This window comes from Mesoplodon bidens, assembly GCF_964165515.1.
Source record: "Mesoplodon bidens genome assembly, chromosome: 12".
Classification (NCBI taxonomy): domain Eukaryota; kingdom Metazoa; phylum Chordata; class Mammalia; order Artiodactyla; family Ziphiidae; genus Mesoplodon; species Mesoplodon bidens.
In genome coordinates, this window is record NC_138168.1 from 46,170,682 (window position 1) to 46,195,390 (window position 24,709).

Below are 24,709 nucleotides of genomic sequence, written 5' to 3' on the forward strand. Positions count from 1 at the left end.
ACCAGGCCTCCCCAGTGCCAGCTGTATTGAATGAGCGAGCCTACTTTGTGTTGTTGATGTGTCTCCCTTCTTGCAGCCTCCCTCCACCCAAAGGAGAGTTAGCCAGACCCACACATTTCTCATGAAGGGTAATGCAGGTGTTCCAAACAGCTAAGTATTACTCCGAGTACCACTCGTGTAGAATTAGGAGAGGGAGGGAGAAAAAACAGGAGAGAGAGGGAAAGATGACCATCACAGTATTAAAAAATAAAAGCCTTTTCATTGTTGTTGTTTTGGAGATTGGCCAGATACAACGAAAAGAAATCGATCTACTGGCGGGTTTTGCCTGTAAGCTTCTGGAAGGTGTCAAGATCGTTTCAATTGTGCCTTGGTTTCATAGAATAGCAGGATAAAATAAACATGCCAAACTACTTCAAGCAAAGTCACTCTCTGTACAGCAATAATTAACCCCCCAAAGAATTTCCCACAGAACAAGTTGCAACATGATCGTTTAATCCTCCAGTCACCAGAGAACGGAGGTGCATCTTCCCTCAGCCTTCTCCTATGTTCATGAGGCTCAGTTTACCTCCAGGAGATACTGGATCATTTGTTGAATAAATCTACCATCAAAACCCAGAAAGTTGGGCTTACCTGGTGGCGCAGTGGTTGAGAGTCCGCCTGCCAACGCAGGGGACACGGGTTCGTGCCCCGGTCCGGGAGGATCCCACATGCCACGGAGTGGCTGGGCCCGTGAGCCATGGCCGCTGAGCCTGCACGTCCGGAGCCTGTGCTCCGCAACGGGAGAGGCCACAACAGTGAGAGGCCCACGTACAGCAAAAAAAAACCAAAAAAAACATAAAGTTTTCTAGGTTCACCGAATAAATGTCTGTAGACTGGAAGCCAGAGTGTTGTAGCCCAAGGGTGAGCTTAGCGGAGCCACGGTTCCTCTGCACCTCGCTTTTCTCATGCCTAAAACACAGCTGCAGAGGTGCATGATTTCTAGGGTCCTTTCCAGACTGAAGATTCCCTGGCAGAAATAAATGGTATGGGAATTAAATTTTCGTTGGTGATTTCATTCATCCTTTCTCGTTTTGGTGGTGGTTTATTTGGTTCGTGGGCCCTTATAGAACGATATACCTTGAAAAATATTGCATAACTCTTCAGGGGGAGAGGCATTTCTTCTTTGTGGCATTTTCCCACAGTCTAACCTTCCTTCTCTTTCATTTGCCACGAGGAGGTGGGTCCCACTGATTCTTCTTGGTTCATTAAGAAGAAACAGAAAGATCGTGTGTTTTGAGAGACTCTTTCTGGATCATTTCCCAGTGGTCACAGGACTTTGCAATTCATTTGGCAAAGTTGATGGTGACAATGGGGCATTTGGCAAACTGGCTGAGGTGGCTGATGAAGTGACTGAGGTTAAGAAGGCTCCTGGCAAAACATCACGAAACAAGGTCTGGAATGTTTGAAACAGAGTGCCTGCCTCCCTCGCAGACACGGCTCCGAGAAGAGCTCAGTCTTTAAACAGGTGATTTGTTTAATAGGAAGCAAAGAAAAAGGGTATCAACAACAATTCCGGGGGCACTGAGCTGAGAAAGAGCTAGTCTAATACTTCGATTGTAGCCATGAACTGAGATGCCTTTGAATAATACAGAAATTGAACTAACCAGGCAGATATTCTGAAACCAGTCACTGAAATTAAAAATCACATTTTAGGTTTTCAGTTAGTCACTAAATATCAGACAAGACTCTAGCCTTGAACTCTGCACACGTCACCCCTAACATCAGTTTAGGTCTGAATAAAGCTTTGAGGCTAAGAGGCTATTTTTACTGAGTCAGCCCTAGCCCACTTCCATCCCCTGCATACCTGCAGATGAATGCAAGAGGACCAGGGTAACTTCCTTCATCATTCACCTCGGGGAGGAACAGTGGCTGAGGGCTCAGGACAGGCCTCTGAAGTGAGGAAGGGGTAATAACATCACATTATTAAACCTCCACAAACTAGAAACATTTCAGAGTAATCATTGCTGATGCCATTTTTGTACAACTCTGTGTAGAATCTTTAATGATGGTGTCACCTCCAAAAAAGACAATAAAAAGAGAGGAGGAAGCCTTGATGTTTGTGCCTGGGGTGTTTTCCAGGCACTTTGAGTTAACTAAACAAGCACGTCAGTTTTACCAGGTCCCAAATGCTATGTATGACACTAAAGGTACTCGTCATAAAGTCTTACAAATGAGGACTTCGGGTATACTAGCTTCTCTTTTCTTTTCCTAGTTTTAAAAACAAAGACATTCACTGCACCCAGTAGACATCTAGGTTATAATGTAAAGAAAACTAGTGTTCTTTGCAATTCATCAGCAAGGTTTCTTATTTATAGTTGATAAGTACTCATCTTCCTAAGAACTATGATTTTATTTAGAATCATGGTTGTGTGTGGTACAAAGTTGTTTTGTTCAAAAAATTCTACTGCAGGAATAAAGCTTTCAAGATTAAGTTAAAAGGGATTGTTTAACTCTCTGGCCTTAATTCTTTAATACAAAGTAGTCTGTTACATTTGTCTAATATTCTATTTAAGCAGCTTTATTGACGTCCCTGGAAGCACCTGCCCAGATAAATTAATATATATCTATGTCCTTTGAGATAAGTGAAACACAATTTTACAAAAGAGTAAATATTTTATTATTTGTACATGAATCAGTTTGGTCTGAAGACACACAGCATCTGGCTAACTCGGAAAAGTAGCCCAAAGCGATGGGAGAGTGTGGTCGTTGACATTTATTGCAATGTCACTTGTACTGTCTACTTGCTAAGTGCTGAGAGCCCATTCTGGACACAGGAGGAACCTGCAGTGGGCTTAAGAAGAGGGGAAAGCAGAGCATCCATGGCCTCTGTTTCAAAGACAAGGTCCTTTGAGGTCTGGGGTGGCCGGGAGGAAGAGGACCCTGCAGAACAGGTTTTCTGGGGTGGGAGGGCCCCTCAGGGAGGGACTGAAAACAACAGCCCTGAATGCTGCCACACAGCCTCAGCCAGAAGAGTGGTCCTCAGAACAGGGGCCCAAACGTGGCATGGCCCCCAGATCTGGGGATGGAGGGAGTCACAAGGGAACCACCTGAAGTGTGGGCAGAGGCCCTCGGGGGGGAGCCACATACTCTTCCTCTCTGAGCAGCCGCAGCAGGATATTTTTTTTATTCTTCGGCCAGCTGTAGATGTGAGTGTTCTGAAGCCAGGTGGGCACATGCTCCTAGGGGAGAGAGAGTGACAGAAGCAAAAGCCATTAGAGAAAAGCCTGGACTCTAGATCCCAGATTCAGTTCCCAATTTTTCCTTCATGGGCGTCTCCTACTAAATTCTTCTGGGGGTTGTACCGTTTTGCTTTTGGAAGGGGTTCGAGTGTGAAAGGCTCTTGGCTCTGGGTATAAGCTGTGTAGCTTGTTATGGAGAGCACGTGTGTCCAGCATCTTCCTTCAGTCTCCCAGGCTACCTGCCCTTTGCATCTCAGTGTGCTTTTCACCACCCTGAGATGTAGGACAGAAGTCATGCAGGGGGATGTGAATTCCCCTGTGGCTTCCGCAGAAGGGTGCCAAGGCTTTGGGCTTAACCTAATTCATTATCCTTTCACTCCAGCGACAGGGCTGGCTCACAGAAGAAGAAGCCCACCAGATCCCAGTTATCAGGCAAAAGCAGAACCTGTAAGCCAGGGATCGTGAGGGTGCAGTTTCAGAGTGCCCTCGGGGAGTGGACATTCTGTTGGGGAAAGAAAGACAATGAATAAGTAAAATGTATAGTGGGTTCAACGGTAATGCAGGCTGTGGAGAAAAATAAAACAGAGAAAAGGGGTAGGGAGTGCTGGGCAGGGATGAAAGATTTGCAGTTTTAAATAGGGTGTGAGGGAGAGGTCTCACTGAGAAAACAAGACAGACGTGACAAGAGTAGAGTGAGCAAGCTTTGTGGATGTCTGGGTCCAGGCAGCTAGGAGAGCCAGTGCAAAGGCCCTGTGGGGGAAGCATGCGTGCCAGTGCGGCCAGAGAAGAATGAATGAAAGAGAGTAGGGGAGGGGTTGTGGAAGTAGAGGGGGCTGTATCAGATAGGGCCTCAGAGATTTTTCGCTGAGTAGATAGGACTCCTTTGGGGATTGCAGGATGAGCTTAGATGGAGCACCTGCTGTAGGTCAGGCACCATGCTGGGTATTGATCATGCCCAAATGAAAAAGACACAATGACTGCCTTGAGGAGTTCACAGTCTTAGGATGGAGTCAAAATGTAACTATTTTCTAGGCCATAACATGCCAAGGGGCCGGGGCAGCGGGGCGGGGGGAGCAGTCTGCCCTGAGAGCGGGTAAACAAGGGGACTGTTTGAAGAAGTTTAAAAAACATTAACAAAACCAACTAAAAGCTGGTCTGCTTTTTTCTATCACCATAACGCTCCAGTAATTCTAAACAATTACTCCCAACAGCTCCAGCTCCAGCCACGCACCACTAACTCAAGGTACTATAATTAAGAGCTCTCAAGAGAGGGTCTATTCAGCACATCGGCTCGGGGGAGGAGAGGCTAGAGGGGTTGCCTGCTATGGGGATAAGCAAGAGTTCGCCGGACACACAACCAAGGAACGGCACTGCAGAGCAGCGGGAGCACAAGTACAAAGGCACAGAAACAGGAAAGAGTGGGGCGTGTGTGAGGGCAAGCTGAAACAGGCCACTGTGCCCAGAGCGTAGTGTCATCTGTGCGCACGGTGGCAAGAGGGAAGGCCAGGCAAGCGGCACAGCCCTCTTCTGAAGGGCCAAGCATGCCATACTAAATAAGACCAATGTGATCTTGTAGTCAGTAGGAAACCACCACAAAATCTCTAAGCTGGACAGAGACAGATCAGATCGACATTTCGGATGTACTTCTTTGATGGCAGGACAGAGGATGGCTTGTACAGGGTCAAAGAGGACAGGGAGACCAGGAAGGACCTGTTGCAGTGGGAGCAGTCAGAGCCTGGGCGAGGGATGGAAAGCACACTGTTGGCAGGCTGTGAACTGCGCAACCCCAGGCGTCCCGGTCCCATAAATGGAACCCTCCCCGACCCAGGGCAGAAGTCTCAGTGCAGTCCTGACATCTAGGGATCCTCCAGGGTGGGGCTGGGCCTGAGCTCAGGGTGCTGTGGTCTGGCTCCCACGATGTCTCTTACAATGCTGCCTTCTCTTCTCCAAGCCTGGCTTGGGACCTCAGATGTTTTTGCCCCCGTTCTCCAAATCTGCTGGCCTGCCCTTCCAGTGAAAAAACCCTCATATGACCCATAGCAAAGTTCCCTTCGGTAACTGTGTAGGTTTAATTCCCATATTCTACAGCTTTGAGAGCTGAACTATGTGCAACAAAACATTTCCGTGGAACAGCCTGCAAAACATGCACACATCTCGACTTTTATGTGCAAGAGATAAGAAGTATCAGATGAACAGTCTCTTTTCGTCTCATGAGTTAAAACACAAACTACTTCTTTGTGTGTGATGGCTGCTTGAACAATTAGGATGGTCTATCAGGTAAAGCTCTGAAACCTTCCTGATTCATGCTGCTCAACTGAGTGCTACAACCCGTTGATCTTTCTGGCAACACTGCTATCTCGAAGGATGGATAAAGAGCTGACAAGCTTTTAATCCCAGATAACAAACCGTTTGTTTGTTTACCTTCTTAGCATTTGGGAAGAGCACTGGGATGAATCTGAAGTTCATACTTCCTTGTTTTATGAACTCAATCTGCATCTGGAAGAGAACACACTTGAAGGATTAATTTCAGGAATGAGGATGAGTCAGTGGTACTCATGATCATGCAAGCCCGCACGGGATTTTTATTCTGATTTCCTTCAGGGCCACACACTCATAATTTTAAACTCTCCATCACACACGTATGCCATTTGCTCATTCATCGGTCATGTATTGAAGGCCTATTGAAAGTCATGCTCTGTGGTCAGGGGGCCCGGCCAGCACCACCACCTTCTCCCCCATGCTGTGAAGGCAGGCCCTGCACCCCAGTGCCCCGGTCGTGCTCGCACTGGACTCTCCATCTTGTGCATATCTTTAACAACAGCTTCTGTCTCTCCCCAGTCTTCTAAAGGCACTCACTTTATCTTCTCATGCCATGGGTCCCTTTGACAGTCTGGTAAGGACCCCTTCTCCAAATAAAATACATAAGAAAATAAAACACCTAAGGGAACAAGAAAGAATAGAATATCTAGGAAAATAAAGGAACTATTGTTACTGTTATTGAAAACCACTTGTCAAATATTTTTAAAATATGTAAAAAATAAAAGACCTATTTGAGATTAAAAAAAAAAAAAAAAGTCATGCTCTGTGCTGGACTTGGGGTTTCAAGGACTAGGATACTTTACAGAGTGTGCTGAGCTGCCTCACAGCAGTTCACAGAAGCCACTCATCTTTTCCCAATTCTGTGTTCAGTGACTTCACATTGGTAGGTTGAAATTGGCCATGTGAGAGTATTTGTACCATGGAAATGGGCAAATGCTACAAATCAGGATCCTTTTTTTTTTTTTTTTTTGAGAACCAGTTTATCAGACACCACGGATATAATTCCTATCCTCACAAAGCCAGCAGTTTAATGAGCAGGCAGGAAGGAAAACTACCGACCACAGTGCAGTGTGAAAGGTGTGAACAAATCGCTGTGGAAGCCCGGGGGGGGGCCATCCTTTTCTACACCAGTGGTTTGAAGGAGTTACAAGGGAGTTGTCATTTGGATACTAAAAGAAAATAAGAATTTGGTCAGGCAGGGAAAATGGAGTGAGGGGAAGAACATTCTCAGCAGAGGAAACAGCATGAGCAAATGTCTGGAGGTGTGAAGGAATGTTTGTGGGGTTGGGACCAGCTAGTAATGCGTTGAGGCCAGAGCACAGGAGGGCAAGGGAGGCCGAGGGAGGCGAGGCTAGGAGGTCAATGAGGAAAGCTCCGTCTGCCAAGCTTTAGGTTTCTCACACCACTTCCAATTTGCTCTGACACTGTGGTGGCCCTGCAAGATTTAGCTGCCAAGAACTCTATCAAAACCAGAATTTTCAACGTGAGAGGAGTTAGAGCCTTCCAAATCCTGTAACCAGCACAAAGCTTGCAGTCATCTGATGACAAAGGAGATGAGGAATTACGTGTTCCCAACTATCTCATCTTCCAACTGATTTTTATAACTGAGAAGTCTTCACCATGCATGGGAATAAAAACAGAACAGAGAAGAAAGTGACAGTAGTGATGACTGAAATCACCATAGAAACAGCCTCATAAACACTCACCCTTACACTCATACACACACACACACACAGTCACAACACACACGAATCTTCCATGAGGTGTTTTCTCAGAGCCATCTCACATTAAAAATCAGAAGATGACACCAAAGGCATATTTTAAAATGGGCCGAGTCAGGTGCAACTAAAAGCACCAACCACACGAGTACAAACAAGTGAGAGGAAGGGTGTAGGGCTTGTAAGTTAAAAGTGAAGAACTGGATTTAGTCCCTGACTTCCAGGACACTGCATACTGTACAATTTTGCTTGTCCAGTAGGCTACCCGGGCGGCGGTGCGTTTTTATTATCTCTTATGTTTCCAGAGATGGGCCTCCTGGGAGCCATTAGCTCTATGATGCAGTTACTCATGGGTACCTCTTCGCTCCCTCTGTCCTGGAGTTTCCTGCTGCCTGGAGGGGACCAGGAAGTCAGCCAGGTGGGCAGGAAGGCCCTTCTGCAGCTGGCCTCTTCGACCGCTCCAGTGATGAGGAAGGGCCCGAGACACTGTTGCCCCAAGAAACCAAGTTTGGGGACGATCTGGTTCATGGCTGGGCACCGTCAGGAAAGCCCTGAGGTTCAGCTGCCTATTACTGCCTGGCGTCACCACACACCAGCAGAGCTTGACAGGACCTGGAGCCCTTCACACCCAAGAGCTGTTGGCTCCAGGACTGGCAGTTCCTAGAGATGAGTGCTTCGGGGCCATGCAGACAGCCAAGGGGTAGCAGCACCCAGAGCCAGCCATGACCTTTAGGGCAGAAAGGGTGGCTTTCCTGGGCCCCGCCAGGGTCTGTTAGGCTGGGTAAGAATGGAATAGGAGGGATACTTATCTCCTGACTCCTTGGCCTCACTCTCTGACCTCCCTACCTTGCCTCGGCTTTTGCTTTGCATTGGTTCTGAGCTCAAGTAAGTGGTCCGCACTTGGTAGAAGAGGAGCCAGAGACCCTGGAGACCCAGATGGGGAACACCCACCCACCCAGCCTGCCTTTTTCCGGTGCTCCCGACCCACAGGACAGACCTGGATTTCAGTCCGCCTCCCCTGAGGTGAAGCTGCATGTCCTTGACCGCCTGACTGCCTCCTGCCTGGTGCTGCTTACTTACTCCATCCGGGCCACGTCTGCTTCCTGCCCCACCTTCCTGTCTTAATCAGTGACCTTTTATGCCCATTCCAGGTGCCTTCCCCCCTTGTGGAATGTCCGAGCTGAAATGGAGCTTACACGTTCTAGACCAGTGAGTTCAAGCCTTTTTAAGTCTCAGAATCCTTGGTAAACCAGCCTGAGAAAGGCAGACAGCTCTGGGTGGGGTGGGAGGCCCAGAGCCCCCAGCACATATGGGCACCCGGAGGGACTCTACAGGAGAGTGTGACAGTCACAAGTCTAGCCCGGCATCCTAGTCAAGCAGGCACCGTCTCCACAGGCTCTATACGGTCATGAAAAGCAGGGAGGCTGCTTGCCCATAACACAGCCAGTTCCAAAGCTGGTGATACTTTCAGCCAGAATGTTCTGTCAGATGCTGAGTAAGTCGAACTTCCTATAAATGTCTCCCCCTGGTTTTAGTTTGACCAGGCCCCCATAGTTCAGCTGTTGCTCCTATATCATGAGCCGGAACCATCCCTTCCCTTGACCGAGCATCTGATCTGTGCCATATGCTCCACAGACATTATTTCATCCAATCTTCACAACAACACGGTGTTAGTGACCCATTTTCTGAATAAGGACATGGAGGCACAAAGAGGTATAAGCCTTTGGCCAGTGGTCACCCAGCCTGTGCAGGAGGAAGCCAGATTTGAACAGTCCCTTTTGACACAACAGGCGGTGTCCTTTTGGCTGTGCTACTCAGGGGACAGAACAGGACACAGATTCAGGAACCCACCCCCCTCATGGCCCTGTCTCCCGCCACCCCACCGCACCCCCCAGGCTTCACATTTGTTGATAAACAACCAAGCCAGCGAAGCACTGCTTTCCAGATTCTTGGAACTTAGAGATCACAGATTAATTTCCCTGTTACTGAGACGTACACTGAGTCCCAGAGATGTGGGGACTTGCCCCAGGCCCCGAAGGTAGGCGGAGCGAGAACCAACACCCGCCTCTGCGGGGGTTCTTCACCCATCAGCCGGCCTTCCTCAGTTGATCTCTGGTGAAGGACAGGCCTTCACAGAAAAGAGAACCCGACTCCGAGGGCCCAGGGCCGGCGAGGTGCTGTGGTTTCCTCACTCACCATTCGATGAATGTACTTAGTATGTAAGCCATGCTCATCCTCGTCCAGCTGCGACTCAGCACCTTCCACATCCTGTTTGTATTTGGGGCTGATTGCTACAATTATCATCACTGTCTTCTGTTAATGAGAGGGAGAAAGCATGTTTATGGAAGTGTGGAGTGTGGTCCATTTGGTGAAGGCAGGCTGGAAACCGGCCAGCAGGACTGTGAGCCTTCTCTGATACACTGCACGATGGAGGGCCAGCCTCCATCCTCAGAAAGTGAAAGGCACGGCCCCAGCCCAGGCAGACTCCCGCCTCCCCTCCCACCCCCCACCCCCCACCCCCCACCCCCGTCTCCCTCCCCAGCTCCCTTCAAACACCAAGAGCGAATGGCTCCGGCTCTCCTAGATGGATGCGGTTCTGCCCACCGATTTCTACAACCATCGCTAATAAATGTCTAATGAAAACCGGAATCACTAAGTGACTCTGCATTGTGGCAAAATGGCTCTGCAACGGCAACGATGAAAACCCCCTCCCTCAGGCAGCGGGATCTAAGCTGTCAGTTACTGCACCCTTGACTGCCCTGCTTGCCTAGGAGCAGACCCTTCAGCACAAAGCAAACATCAGGCTGCAGACAAAAGGAAAAGCCTCAAAACCCCAGCCTGCTGAGACTCTGTCGCCCACCACCCCCTCCGAAAGAGGCGGCCGACACGGACAGGCTGGCAGCAATCAATTTCTATCTTGTTAAAGCACAAAGTGTCCCAGTGGTCGGTATAGATTCTGTCAGTGGAAAACAAATCACAAGGCTGTGAGGGGGTGTCGGGGGCTGGGGTGGGGTGTGGGCAATGTGCTGCACGGCCTGTGAGGCTGCCCTGGAAACCTGTTCAGCCTGATCCCACAAAACATTTGGGGTGGCCTCAGATTCAATTGAATTCTGCCGCTCCCTCCCCACTCCCCGCCTTCATTTCCTCCTTTCCTATTCTGGTCAAAAAATTGTTTGCTCTGATTGTTATCAACCACCTGAGTCTGGTTCACAGCTACTTCCTGCCTGTGCATGTCCAGGAGGGTGACCCCATCCTTCCTTTCCAAGTCTTTGCACAGCTGCCAACAAGGCAAGCTTTGTTGGTACTTTGTCAGCTTTGCCTTTGGTGGGTATGGCAGTGCTTCTTTGATAAAATAACTCCACAAGCTAATTGTCTTTCTCACCAGACAACAAGTTCAGAATTTTGGAATGTACTTACATCCCTAAGGTAGCGTTCCATCCACTTAATGATATCAATGCCTCGGATTCTATCTTCAAATATGTCAATCTACAAGAAAAAGATGTGGAAAGTGACTCAATGAGAAGCTCTGTCTAGATGCAAAGCAAGAGAAAGCACACGAGGCTATATATATTTAAGACTGAAAAAGTCACTAATGCTTTTTGCAAGGAGGAGCCTGTAAATGTGAAAATCAAGATACAATTTTCTTAAAATGTTTCCTATTTCAAGATTAGTAGGCATTTGAGTATTTAGTATTTGTAATTATGTTTTAAAAATCTGAGAGACAGGGCTTCCCTGGTGGCGCAGTGGTTGAGAGTCCGCCTGCCGATGCAGGGGACACGGGTTCGTGCCCTGGTCTGGGAAGATCCCACATGCCACGGAGCGGCTAGGCCCGTGAGCCATGGCCGCTGAGCCTGCGCGTCCGGAGCCTGTGCTCCGCAACGGGAGAGGCCACAACAGTGAGAGGCCTGCGTACCGCAAAAAAAAAAAAAAAAAAAAATCTGAGAGACATAGTAGACCACCAGGTGCATGTAAGCCAGCAACATACGCATATATATACATGTCTGTAATTTGGAAGGCAAACATGATTCTGGAGCATTTTAATGGATGCGTAGTAGGCGCGTACTGAGATACAATATGGTACTTTGCTTGCATTAGCCAGGTCATTATTATGGTATTATGTCCAGTTTCGATCTATATATTTTGAAAGGATTGCATGAAACTTGAAACAAGTCCAAGAAACAGTCGCAAAAACAATTACTGAGATGGTGGGGAAAAGGTTTATGATGAAAGTCAAGAAGTAGAACTCCTGGGCCTTGAAAAGACTGGTATTAAATATCAAGCCTTCGAAGGGGAGAAAAACCAGTTATTTTCTGTTTTACAGAAGACTAAATAAGAAGGTCTTTCTTGGGCTCAGACTTGTTCTGCAGCCAGAGAGTAGTGTGTTTGTGCACAAGGTGCTCTTGATTGGCGTCACTGTTCCCTTGCCTCTTTAGACCTCAGGGTGGTAGGAACTCCTGCTTTTGCTAGTCCTGGGGTATTGAACTATTGATTCCCTGTGGATTCCCTAAAACTCACCTAGAACTTTGAAAATTATCCCTTTATTAAATTACCCATTAAGTTTATTTTTCTCCACTAAGGGGATCTTGATGTATCAATATAGTAACTTAGCTGTCCAGGATGGGGCTACGGGATTCTACCACAGGCTTCAGAACGATGAGGATCAAGGACAAGTTTTTTTTGTTTGTTTGTTTGTTTTTTGCGGTATGTGGGCCTCTCACTGTTGTGGCCTCTCCCGTTGCGGAGCACAGGCACCGGACGCACAGGCTCAGCGACCATGGCTCACGGGCCCAGCCGCTCTGCGGCATGTGGGATCTTCCCGGACCGGGGCACGAACCCGTGTCCCCTGCATCGGCAGGTGAACTCTCAACCACTGCGCCACCAGGGAAGCCCCAAGGACAAGTTTAAACTTGGCCTAAGCAGCCCGATTGTTAAGGTCACAAAAACCTGTCCTCTTCTCCAGAGACAATCAGTACACTTATTTGGAAAGGACCAAAAGTAAGATCTTTTCTGAAATGTTGACCTTATGCTTTGTAATTTGATTTTATATCATGGTTGCCACAGTGTTTCTTATCCCAGAAATGAGAAACTGAAATGTTGGTCTCTATATAGTCATATATTTATATAGTCATGAAGTTGGAGTGTACAAAGTGTATACTTTTAACAACTTCATGTACTTCCATTTAAAAATAATTATAGACTGAAAAAAAATTTGAATAAAACTCGTTTCAGAAATGCTAAATAATCTTTAAAATTGACATTTAGCTACTAAATGTCAACATTTATCCTTTATCCTTCAACATTCCTATTTGTAGATATTTCCCTTAATTTTTCACCACTCTTTAGAATTGACTGTCCCTAAATACCCAGAGGAGGTCTCTGGGAAGGAAGAGAAGCGATCTCAGCACTTGAGGAAAGCCAGTCCTCCAAGTAGCCTCCTGTGGTTCTCTATTTATCCTAAGGAAAACTTACATGGGTTTAAGCTGAGCTTTTTCAAAGCACTGCAGGGGACTTGAGGAGCATGTGTTTCCTGAGATTTCTTAGGCTAAGATCACAGTGAACTGCAGGGCTGGGGCGTCTACCTTCCTGAACTAGCCTAGACCAGCCGAGAACCTGGCCAGGTACCTCCCTGTCCAGAAGCATTGCTGCTGCAGCGAAGTGTGGATGGACCAGCAGCTTCGCACAGCAGGGCCCCCAGGCTTCAGGGGCCTCCACTGCAAACCTCACAACCCAGTGCAGAACGAAAGGACCCTGTAAGATGAGTAGGTGACCTGGTGAAGCCTGCAGCCTCCTGTACCACAGGAAGCATAACCAAAGCGGGCATGATTGGTGAGGATGGGCAAAGATGCCAAGTGCAGCGAGAGCCTGGCATTTTCTTCAGGGCGGGCGCCAGCTGCATACATGCTCAGCGTTTACGCCGTTCTGGCTGTTCGGAGGCACTGGGGTCGCTCAAAAGGCATGCAGGAAAAACATGCTGGAGACTTTGGATAGTTTAAACTCTAGAAAATAATTACCTAAATCCATAAGCATTTAGTTCATAATCACATAAATCAAATAACATAGCTTAAAGTATCAACAGCTCTTTATAATTTTTCTTGTTTTTCTTTTCATTATACTCACTTTAACAGTTCAGTCTTCTCTTTGGATAAAATACTTACTGCAGTTTGGAAGCCATTTACCAACAAAAAGTTCACAAATTTCACCACCTCCATGGCCGTGTCCATAGAATAAGTGATAAAGACTTTCCCTAAGAGAGATTTTTCACATTTATTAGAAAATAGTCAAATTATTCTATTCTAAACCACACTTGAAAAGTGTATGCAATGTCTTTTGTCCTTAATGAAGGGAAGCCTCAGGATGGGAGTGGTCTAAGGGCTTGTGGCTACAGCAGGGTGAATTGCTGTCCTCAGGACATAGATCTGCAGGCCCAAAGGGGCAAGGGGTTCTGTCCAAGGGAATGCAGACTGCTCAGGGTGCATGAAAAGGAGAGAGAGTTCTGGCAGGCTGAGACAAGCAGAGGAGGTCTTCTGAAAAACCACATGATGCGTTAACAAAAAAATCCATCACCCAGAACCTGCGGGGCCTTAAGATCAGGCCACCCCTGGTATATTAGAGACACTTGGCTCTGTGCCCACAAAATACTCTCACAGCGGGCCAGGAAGTCGAGCCCTGCTGAGGGGCCACCCAGCAGCGTCCTCTTTTGATCTCATGATGCTCTCCTGCTGCCCTGAACTTGGCAAGAGCAAGAGAGGAGAGGGAGAAAGTGGTTCTCCTCCCGTCCTCCCCCTCCTCCCCTCCTCCCCCTCCTCCCCTCACGGTGGGGGGAAAGCCAGGAAGTTGGAGTAGACTAAAGCGCAGCTCAGAAATGTTACTAAGAACTTCAGCAGCTTGAAGGAGAGAGCCCGCCTCTGGCAGGTCCAGCATCATTGACTCCCTTGCTTCTCCCTGAGTCAGCCTAGAGCAGATGGGCTTGTGCCCGTAAGCCTAACCCAGTCAGGGTGAGAACCAGTGTTTTCCCAGGCTAAAGTCTTGGGTAAATTATCTGGCTAGCGTGTTAATGTGGTAGATGAATAATCTCTCGGTGTTGGCTTTTAGTCTGGAATCAACTGGCTACATCTCAGGAAGCCCTGGGGCAGAGGGTGGAGAAGAAAGCAGGGGTTGGAGAGAGCCTACTTATCTATGCTTAGGCTCTTGTTTTTTGAAGCACACCTCTCAAATGGAAGTATGTTCAGTGGTCACATTGACTCATTTAAGCAGCCAGGCATATTGATGGCACTCTATTTTCTTCTCGACACCTAATATTCAAGCAATTCCTCTGTAAGAATTTTAGGACTCCCTTTATAGGTTATGGTAAGATAAATATGGTCTATAAACTGACACCCAGACTACATCCTAACATCTTCCATTCTCCAGAAATGCTCGAAATTTAAATGTCTAAGATTTTAAGAAGATTAAAACAAAAATTTTTAATAAAAAACAACAATGTATCATTGTCATAGAAATCTTTCAGAGCCTTAAATGACCAAAGAGCATCGATTCCCCCAGTTGGAATTAACAAATGCAAAGGGCTTAATTTTAAGTTGGTTCAAAGCAGTGCCTAGATTTGGAAAGGGCTTATTAGAATTCCAGCAAGCACAACAGAATATAACCATTTCACAAGTAGTGACTGTTTTCTTAAGATTTCTGGAACTTACCGTCCTGACAGACCTTAATATGAGAACATTTTGGTGATATTTCAACATTTCTGGTTCTGGCTGCAAAATGTGGAAAAAGCATCATCACCTGACACTTAGTCGAGTGTTTCTTTAAATAAAAGGCTTAGTTTGCATTTGGTTGTAAAGCAGTATGGAGAATGTGAGACTGCTTTTTCCACACAAGATTGCTTATTCCTACGGGAAATGACCTCGTTCTTGAAGGCTGCTGCTAATTTATGGTGAGACGCTAGATCCCTGGCCAATACCACATGGACATCTAATCAATCTAACCAGGGACAAGTCCACTCAAGAGCATCATTTAGAAGAGGGAAAAAGCGTGGGGGTCATTTGTTGTTGGAGTACATGTTGAAGAAAATCTAGTTGTTAAGCACTTTGTGAGTATTGCAGGTAGTATCAGAATCTCTACAAACAGTCCTACAAAATGCTGGTTACTTTTTTAACAAAAAGCAAAAAAGGAAATTTCACTTCACTGTGTAGTATGTGAGAGATATCCAAGATTATGGATGAATAATCATCAAGTACTCTTAAAGTATAAGACCTGACAAGAAGAAGGAAAAAACAACATCGCAAACAACTTACGCAGTTCTTCTGGCAAATTGCTTGTTTTCAGAGTTCCTCTGGCTGGAGGGTTACTTGGGGGTCTAGGGATAGCAGCTGGGGATGGAGTCTGGGGACCCTGCGGTCTCAACTCTGCAGGACACTCCAAGGACTCCTCAGGAGCACCAGCTCTATGAGGTGGCTGGTTATAAAGCCGGCCCCTGGAAAGGAATACATTCACAGTAAATGTTAATGTTTTATAAACACAAACCTAGGGGGACAGAAAGCCTTTAATGACTATGGGAAATACCAGTGAGCTATCTTTCTCCTCTGCCTCCATTCCTTTCCTGACCCAGAAGGACAAAGTTTTTTTCTGCAGAGATTTTAGTCAATGAGCAATTTGGCTGGCTGCCATTTGTAAGGGCCTGTGCTAGGGGTCAAAGAGGGAAGCAGGATTTGATTTCTCGATTTAAGGACCGTCTAATGGGGAAGATAAGTCTCAGGTACAGGTCAGACAAGATCACCAACAAAACAAAGTAATACAATGGGTGACATACAAGGTTTGGTGTTTAGGCATTCTGATAAAAAGACAACTTTTAGCTCACGATAGATAACATTTAATTATATCTCAAAAGATAGAAAAGACCATGTAGGTTTAAAAGTATCTATGTTAATATACAAATGAAAATCTGATTCTGAAGACCCTTTAAAGAGGTTTGTACCCCATTATTATATAGCATCTTTATTATTATTTTGGTCACCACAATATTCCCATGAACAGTCTGCTGAGAGGAACAACCAGATGCACTCGTGTGAGATTTGGAAGGTAGACGGAAATGGAGGCCAAGCTTCTGCCACTTCTGTGGTTTCTGTTGTTAAGGGCTGTCTATCAGGAGGTGCCAAGTTCATCAGGAGGCATCCCAGTGTCCCGTTACAGCTTCACAGTGTCAAGGGCAGGGCATGGGCATCCGTTTTTTTGCCAGTTCAGGCCGAGCAGGAACAAAATGTTTCCAGTAGCTGAGGTGGTGGCAGCTTCCGGATTCTGGATTGTGCTGTGGCAGCGTGGCCTAGAATGGAGAGCTCCGCGGTGGCTTTCTGAGCCTCCGCCTCTCTGACCATGCCAGAGGAAGCAGCCTCTTTGGTCTCCTGTTCCGTGACGTTGCTCTGGGATCATTCCTGGAAGCCCAGCCTAAAATTCGTTCCTCCAAGCTCCAACAATGTTGTAAGTACCCAATTCCCTATATTAAATCCCTTCTGTTTACAATAGCTAGAGTTGTTTCTGTTTTCTGTAACTGAATTCTAACTGATATGGAGACTAAAACTGTGTCTGTAATGTTTTATTTCTTCAAAAAAATATGAAGTAAATGTGGCATTGTTACCATTTTAAAAAACCTAGGTAGTGGGAACAGGAATGTTTGTTATTTGTTATGTTTGAAATTGTTTTATAGTCTAAATTTTACAAAAGTTTTGAATATAAAACCTGTGTGTATATGCCTAGATTGCTGCTTATGATTTCATATTTTTACCCAAAAGAGTATTTTAAAAATTCTGAAAGTCCTATGTAACAAGATTTAAAATAAAATTACACAGAATCTCAACTATATTATATTTCTAATTGTGATGTTTGAGGAAGTTATTTTTATTTTATATTAATATAGAAAAAAATTTTATGAAATATGCTTTCATCTAATGGGGATCCAGTTCCATATTCTTTTTGTATTAAATGCCTTTGTACCCAAAGTTGCTTAGTTGTTATAAAAGATGGTTGCTCACTTGACAAAGCAATGTTAAGGCCTTGATAATATTCAAAAACTTTCATATAAAACAATATCATGGAGAGTAATGACAGAGTAAATTTTCTGTATTAAGGTTCTCTTTCAAAAAACCAGTAAGAGGAGAATTAGCTTCATTACCTGTACTTGTTTTTCATTATCTTAAAATGATAAAATAAATCCAAGGAGACCATAGCAGGCTTAAATTGATGTTACAAAAGCAGTTACTCTGTACTACATTTGCTATTCTTCTGCATATCTAAAATTATTCCAAAATAAAAGTTTAATTTAAAAATTACTATTGCCTCTCCTATTCAACACTAAAGATAAAGATGCTTAAATTTTGTTTGTTTTCTTGGACTTTTAGATATTTTTTCTGCAAGAGTGCTTATCTGGCTGTAAATCATTACTTAATTCCATTATATAAATTCCATGCAATTTTGTTTTTAAAAAAATAAGGCATCTGTCTGCAAAGAAAATCTGAGGGCTTGTCGGCTTTTGAGTGAAGAGGAAAGGCAGATGTGCCTTATCTGCCATTGTAAATAGAGTGGGCTTTTTGCTTTCAGTAAACTTTTTGATCTGATTACCGATTTCTCTATTTCTGGAAAAAACTGCTTTAATAGGACCTTCATATCTCATTCCATTCTCAAAACAGAATATAGATTTACTCTGAGTGGTATATAAAAGTCGTGCTTGAGCAAGAGCAAACATTTTAACTACTCTCTTTCCAATTTTATCATAAATTAGGAAGCTCCATTTACATGAGTTGTTCCTGTATATTTTAGATCTATAAATTAAGAGAAAAAGAAAACTTGAAGAGTCAAAAGAAACAATGGGGCTTCCCTGGTGGTGCAGTGGTTAAGAATCTGCCTGCCAATGCAGGGGACACGGGTCTGAGCCCTGGTCGGGAAGATCCCACATGCCACGGAGCAACTAAGCCCGTGTGCCACAACTACTGAGCCTGTGCTCTAGAACCCACGAGCCACAACTACTGAGCCTGTGCGCCTAGAGCCCGTGCTCCACAACAAGAGAAGCCACTGCAATGAGAAGCCCGAGCACCGCAACGAAGAGTAGCCCCCGCTCGCCGCAACTAGAGAAAGCCCGCATGCGGCAACAAAGACCCAACACGGCCAAAAATAAATAAATAAATTAATAAAAAAAAGAACAATGAAGAGAAATATGGTTAAAGGATTAGACAATTAAACAAAGTCAAGAAAAACCAAAATTGTTTTTCTGGAAGAAGTATCGGAAAGACCTAATAATGGTGTTCAACATGTGTGAATTCTTTTATTACAAAAGAAAATAACAGGTTATTTTAAATTTCTATTAAGAACGAATTGAATTTAAAATTTCAAAGTAAGAAATGGTCTTAAACAGGTGTAGAAACTAAGGATATAAAAAAGAACTTCACAGCTTTGGAAGTCAGTCATAGTAAAAATAAAAACCTATTTCGTGGGCTAAAAGGCCAGGGGATCTGAAAGTGAAAGAAGCAGGTGTGACTTAGCATCTTAAGAGCCTTTCCTTCAAGAGCATTTTGACTAGTCACCAGTGGCTTTATGTCTCTGGTAAAGAGACTCTTATCAACCAGTTTCCCTTTCCTCCTGACCTGAAAAGTCTATGTGGGGCGTTCCAGTGTGTGACTTGGTCAGCAGCCTGGGTAGCAAACCAACAGAGAGTTTAGATACATATTGATTGCATTGGCATCATTCTTTTTCATGTTAGAACTGTTTGAAATTTGGCCCCATCGTACTTACTGATACCTCAGGAGCCCTAGGGAGGAGTGGTCTGTTTGTGGAGGCCTCTCCTCTTGGTCCCAGGGGCTGGGATAGTTCAGGACAACCTTCTGCACAGGGTGCAGGCCCCTCACACTGGCTCCAGGTGGGGCCTGCCCAGGTAGAGCCGGCTGGATCACTTGCTGGTAGGCTGCTCGAGGGTAGTCGTGGCCATCTGCAGGTAGACAGCAAAGAAAACAGGGAAGGCTGACCCGAGCTCCTTTGTGTGAAAGGAGAGGTAAGCTCAGCGCAAATTTTTGTCTTGATACCAACTGAGGGTTCCAGATAACGTTGACCACCTCTAAGATGTTTGCCATATTTCTGTACTATTATTTACTTGATTGCTTTCATGAAATTGAGTCATTGTTTTTATTTTTTTCCTAAATAAAAACGTCTGTGAAATCCTGAGTTTGGTGTTCTAATTGGAAAGTACAAAGCTTCACATAGGCCCCTATTTAAATAAGATGCTTAAAATAATCCAAACTGAGTCTATTCCAGCTGCCTGGCTGATAAAGACCAGGACTTGGAGGGCATCTCTAAGAATGGGGAGGTAGGACCACAGAGACCCCTTTGGTCTAGGACAAGATATACTGCCCCGGTTTTGCTGTTACAGCTTTCCTGGGGCAGGTGAGATACATCCCAAGGGGCCCAGATCACCACTATTCCTACCATAATTCCCCAAGTTTTTAGAACCCAAGGCTAGGAGAAATTATCCTCAGGATAGATACAGAATCACTACTTGCTCTTTTCCTTCCCTGGACACACACACACACACACACACACACATCCCTCAAGAAGAAGTAAATGAATGAAAACTTGGCTCATACCTCTGGGAAGTAGCCAACCAGTTGGCAACACCTCCCAACTTTCTCAGTCCTCTGTTGCTAAAGGCTATGTGCACCTGGGGCCAGGGCAGTTAGAAGAGGGCAGTCTCAGAGCAAAGCCAGGCCTGGCAGTGATTTATATGAATTTGTAACCTAGGAGAAAGTTGGTCCCAGCCAGGCCCAGGAGTAGCAGAGTCCCAAAGGAAGAAGAGCAACCTGCCTGACCAGGTGAGAGAAGAGAAGTGAAGGTCAGAGGGGGGATGCAAGGGAACCCAGGAAGGGTGGGAGAGGAAGGCTCTGGGGGAACTGTCCAGGCCCAAAGGGGCTCAGGTGTGGGAAATCTGAGAGCTCTGATATATCTTAGGGGTGGGCCTAGCTTGGAGAGGGACTGGAGAGAGCCAAGTGGATAACCCTGCACAATGAACCATGAGCACATCCTGGTAATCCAAGCATTGCCACCTCTGCCCAAGTAAGAACTTGGATGATGGAGGAGGCATAGCTAGGTAGGGCAAGAAAGAACCTTGGTTTTCAAAAGATTTTTATTGGTCTTTATTCTTTTTCTGATTATATAAATAATAACCAATTTGCCTGCTGTGTAGGTAGCATACATGCCGGGATGTAAAGTGAAATAAAACTAGGAAGTGAGCCAGAAAGTAACAGATAAAGAAGGTTGGAACCAGAATGTGGGGAGCGAGAACGTGGTTAAGAACTTTATTCCTAGTTTGGTAAGTAGTCAGGAACCACTGAAGTTTTCATGGGAACATCTAGGGGACTATTGGCCTCAAGTACAGAAGACAAATAATATGTGTATTCACTTCACTAGTGTGGCCCCACCATCTGGACTCAGGAAACTTGGCTGAGTGACCCTGGAAATGTGCCCAAGCCAGTCTCTCAAGCATGGTCAGAATCCCTGGATTTAGTCTATTGTCTGCTCTGACCTGTGACGTCAGCTAGGTCCTTCCTGTCCTGCTTCCTTTGGCAAAACTGACCACACCCCTCTTAACCCAGGTTGTCTCCTGGCCCTGACCGTGACCCTTGCCCTGCTATTGCTTAGGCCTGCTTATGATATTAGGGGCTTAAGGAAAGGGAGGAGAATAAAAGGATCTGACTGGGTCTATCCCAGCCCCTTGGCTGATAAAGACCAGGACATGGAAGGCATCTCTAAGAATGGGGAGACAGGACCACAGAGCCCCCTGTGGTCTAGAACAAGATAGACCACCGAGGTTTTGTTTTTACAGCCTTCCTGGGGCAGGTCAGACACATTCCAAGGGGTCCAGCTCTCCAGTTGGAGTTTCAGGGCTACAGGGCTGGTCTCTCCTGCTGCTCTTTCCCAGCTAGAACAGGGTAAAAAGTGCCACTGCTCTCAGGTCACCAGGCCAGCCATGGTTTTAGGTGAGTCTTGTATGAGTGGACCATTTACAAAACCAGCTATAGGTACAACCCTCCAGAGATTTCCCATTGCATTTAAAGTCCACCTTGCATGGTTGGGTCTCTGCCCTTCTTGATTTTATCTCCTACTATACTCTGCTCACCAAGCCCCAGCTATCCTGGCTGTCTTTCTTCTTCTTCTTTTTTTTTTTGCGGTACGCGGGCCTCTCACTGCTGCGGCCCCTCCCGTTGCGGAGCACAGGCTCCGGACGCGCAGGCTCAGCGGCCATGGCTCACGGGCCCAGCCGCTCCGCGGCATGTGGGATCTTCCCGGACCGGGGCACGAACCCGTGTCCCCTGCATCAGCAGGCGGACTCTCAACCACTGCGCCACCAGGGAAGCCCTGTCTTTCTTCTTCTTGAACGCCCCAAGCTAGTACCCCACCTCTGGGACCCTGGGTCTGCCATCCCCTCTGACCAGAATGTTTTACCCTGTGTCTTTACAGATCAACATCTCGACATTCAGTGCTCAGCTCAGATATCACCTGTTCACCAGTGAATTCACCTGTTCAAATCCCATCTCCCTATTTTATTTTCTTCCTAACGCTTATCATGTTTGTGTAAGTAAGCATGACTCTTACTTGTCAACTTCTTACCTGCCTTCCCTATGAGACTCTAAGCTCTGTGAAAGCATGAACTGTGTCTGTTTGCCACCACATCTCCAGGCACAGTGCCGACACCCAGGGGTTGCTCAATAAATGAATGAATGAAGACTGAAGAGTTACAAAGCCAACTTCACACACGCACACAAGCGAAGCCACGGAGCACTGCACAATCTGCCTGCTAGGTCTTGGGTCTTCTAGACTGTCTATGTCTCATCTGCTACCCATGTGCGGTATTCTTCAGTGTCTCCTCTGGAAGTGGGAAGAAGGAAGACACAGAGAGGAGGAGCAGCGTTGCCAGTGGCCTTGAACTTTTTAATGCTTAGAGCCATTCTCGTTTCCCATATCCATTAAGGAGTGGCTAATAAGGTTTTATTTGCTTTAAAAGGACTACCAAGCTCTAATCAGAGGGTTTATTTCTTTTCCAGAAGGTGGATGTTAGTGCTGTTAATCAAAAGCCTTTGAATCAAGGACATATGATTCCTAACAGATTATTCCTCACACAACAGGTTTTTGTCTCATAGCAACCAATCATATCATTAAAATCACTAAGGCATGTGGGCTAAGTGTTTGATTAGCTGTAACTCATTTCTGAAATGGCCACCTGTGATAAAAACTTACACTGGTTTGTGTGAGCAGATGAAAATGATCCACCTCATCTATTTTTTGAAATTAGGGTACTGACAATATAGTTCTCTATGCTGTCCTTTGATTGTTAAAGCAAAGAAATATTGAATATCAGAGGGTCAATCAAAAATAAGATTTCCTTTTTTAAAAATAAATTTATTTTATTTATTTATTTTTGGCTGCATTGGATCTTCGTTGCTGCGCGTGGGCTTTCTCTAGTTGCAGCGAGTGGGACTACTCTTTGATGTGGTGTGTGGGCTTCTCATTGCGGTGGCTTCTCTTGTTGCAGAGCACGGGCTCTAGGCTTGTGGGCTTCTGTAGTTGTGGCACGAGGGCTCAGTAGTTGTGGTGCATGGGCTTAGCTGCTCCACGGGATGTGGGATCTTCCTGGATCAGGGCTTGAACCCATGTCCCCTGCGTTGGCAGGCGTATTCTTAAACACTGTGCCACCAGGGAAACCCAAGCTTTCCTTTTCGTAAGTGGAACTTGACTGGTTTTGTCTGGAATTTGGCTGGTTGTGTGGAAAAGTTGTGAAATAAAATCTGTATTTGTTGGGTAAATGAATGTCTTTTCACCGCTCAAAGTTTGATAGTTTTGTTCCACTATTTTGACCAAGGCTTGCTAGTTTAGCTGGGTACTATATATATAATGGCTAACATTTATCGAGTACTTGTTACATGCCAAGTACTGTTCTAAGTTCCTTATTCAGGATTATAGAGTTCAATTTTTTGTTCTCCTAAAGAAGAAGTTTAACTTAGAAAAAAATCCAAATTCCTTACCATAGTCCTTGCCTCCTTCATTTTCTAGCATATCATTCTCTCCCTGCTCACCCTGCTCCAGCCCCACTCACTTGCTTTTGGTACACTAACTACACCAAACTCCTTGCTTCCTGGACCTTCTTTTCCTTTAGATTTCAGCTCACATGTGTCCCACTCAAAGAGGCCTCCTCTCACCATCCTGTCTATTAATGTCTGTTCTAACACCTGGCTATTTCCTTTATAACACGTACACTTTGTTATTTTGTTTGCCAATTTCTTCTTATCTATAGACTTATCTCCAGTAGACTGTGAACTCCACAAAGACAGGACCATGTGTGTTGTATTCACCCCTGCACACCCAGTGCCTAGCAGAGAACTGGGCAAATATTTGTTGAATAAGTTGATACATGAATGAACAAGGTCTGTTTCCAAATCTCATTGACCTCCTTTCTTTCCTCTGCTCTCCCATTAGACAAGTAAAGATGGCCTTTCCAAGGCTTGATATCACAAAGTCTCTACTCATGATTAGGGAATCACTCCTTTTCCCAGGAAGTAGGGAACAGATTTCTTTTTGTTCATTCAACAAATATTACTGAATCTCTATGGCTAGGCAGGCGGTGAATAGAAATAAATAGGTTATAGTTCTCCTTAGTAGCTCAAAATAAATGGAGAGAGAAAGAGGAAATCTGTGTGTCTATGGATGTTTGTTTGGAAACACAAACCCACACTCAGTGCGTAAGAGAGGCGTGCAAGCCAGCAGCCAGCTACATGGTAGACTTAAGAATCACTGCCTAGGGCTTCCCTGGTGGCGCAGTGGTTGAGAGTCCGCCTGCCGATGCAGGGGACACGGGTTCGTGCCCCGGTCTGGGAGGATCCCACATGCCGAGGAGCGACTGGGCCCGTGAGCCATGGCCGCTGGGCCTGCGCGTCCGGAGCCTGTGCTCCGCAATGGGAGGGGCCACGGCAGTGAGAGCCCCGCGTACCGCAAAAAAAAAAAAAAAAGAATCACTGCCTAAAATATCTCCCCCAATGACTTGTCCTCATGCCTAAAATTCCATCAGGAGAGTGCATTCTGTAGAATGTGATAGACAAGTGATTTGTTAGCATAGTAACTCCTAGATTCTGGCGCAGTGTTAATCACAAAACACAAATACAAATCTTCCACATCATGACTAGGTGCCCAGAACTGTATGTTACTTGTCAGTCTTATGATCCTCTTGGCCTGGGTACACATGGTCTTCGTGTTACTGGGCTTTGACCACTTGGAATTTGTAAACCAAATCCTAAACGAGGTTTTCCACTTATTAGTCAAAACATTCAACATTTTTCTTCCTTATTAAGAATGGTATTAAAAGAATTTATGAGAGAGAAAATAAAATCTGATTTTCAAGTTGTCAAAAGACATGATGATATAACACAATCA

The 24,709-nt window shown here is 45.6% G+C and overlaps 2 protein-coding genes across 4 annotated transcripts in view; both read right to left on the reverse strand.

The window, feature by feature from the left end:
* REV3L (REV3 like, DNA directed polymerase zeta catalytic subunit) overlaps positions 1 to 1,949 on the reverse strand; it is a 247,878-nt gene extending 245,929 nt beyond the window's left edge. The window contains exon 1 of the mRNA XM_081251232.1: positions 1,844 to 1,949. The gene's annotated coding sequence lies outside the window, so the exon portion shown is untranslated. The remainder of the gene's footprint in view (positions 1 to 1,843) is intronic.
* Positions 1,950 to 2,632: 683 nt separating this feature from the next.
* The window catches only part of TRAF3IP2 (TRAF3 interacting protein 2), a 39,952-nt gene continuing 17,875 nt past the window's right edge, over positions 2,633 to 24,709 (reverse strand). Inside the window, exons 3-10 of one of the 3 annotated variants that reach the window (XM_081250932.1) lie at positions 19,031 to 19,223; positions 15,547 to 15,725; positions 13,411 to 13,499; positions 10,673 to 10,741; positions 9,452 to 9,568; positions 5,640 to 5,714; positions 3,664 to 3,720; positions 3,097 to 3,218 (exon numbers count right to left, since the gene is read on the reverse strand). In XM_081250932.1, coding sequence (XP_081107058.1) covers positions 3,694 to 3,720; positions 5,640 to 5,714; positions 9,452 to 9,568; positions 10,673 to 10,741; positions 13,411 to 13,499; positions 15,547 to 15,725; positions 19,031 to 19,223 — 749 coding nt within the window. In that variant the 3' untranslated portion in view covers positions 3,097 to 3,218; positions 3,664 to 3,693. Of the gene's footprint in view, positions 3,219 to 3,663; positions 3,721 to 5,639; positions 5,715 to 9,451; positions 9,569 to 10,672; positions 10,742 to 13,410; positions 13,500 to 15,546; positions 15,726 to 19,030; positions 19,224 to 24,709 lie in introns of all 3 variants that reach the window. The other 2 variants (XM_081250931.1, XM_081250930.1) reach the window with 2 other exon arrangements.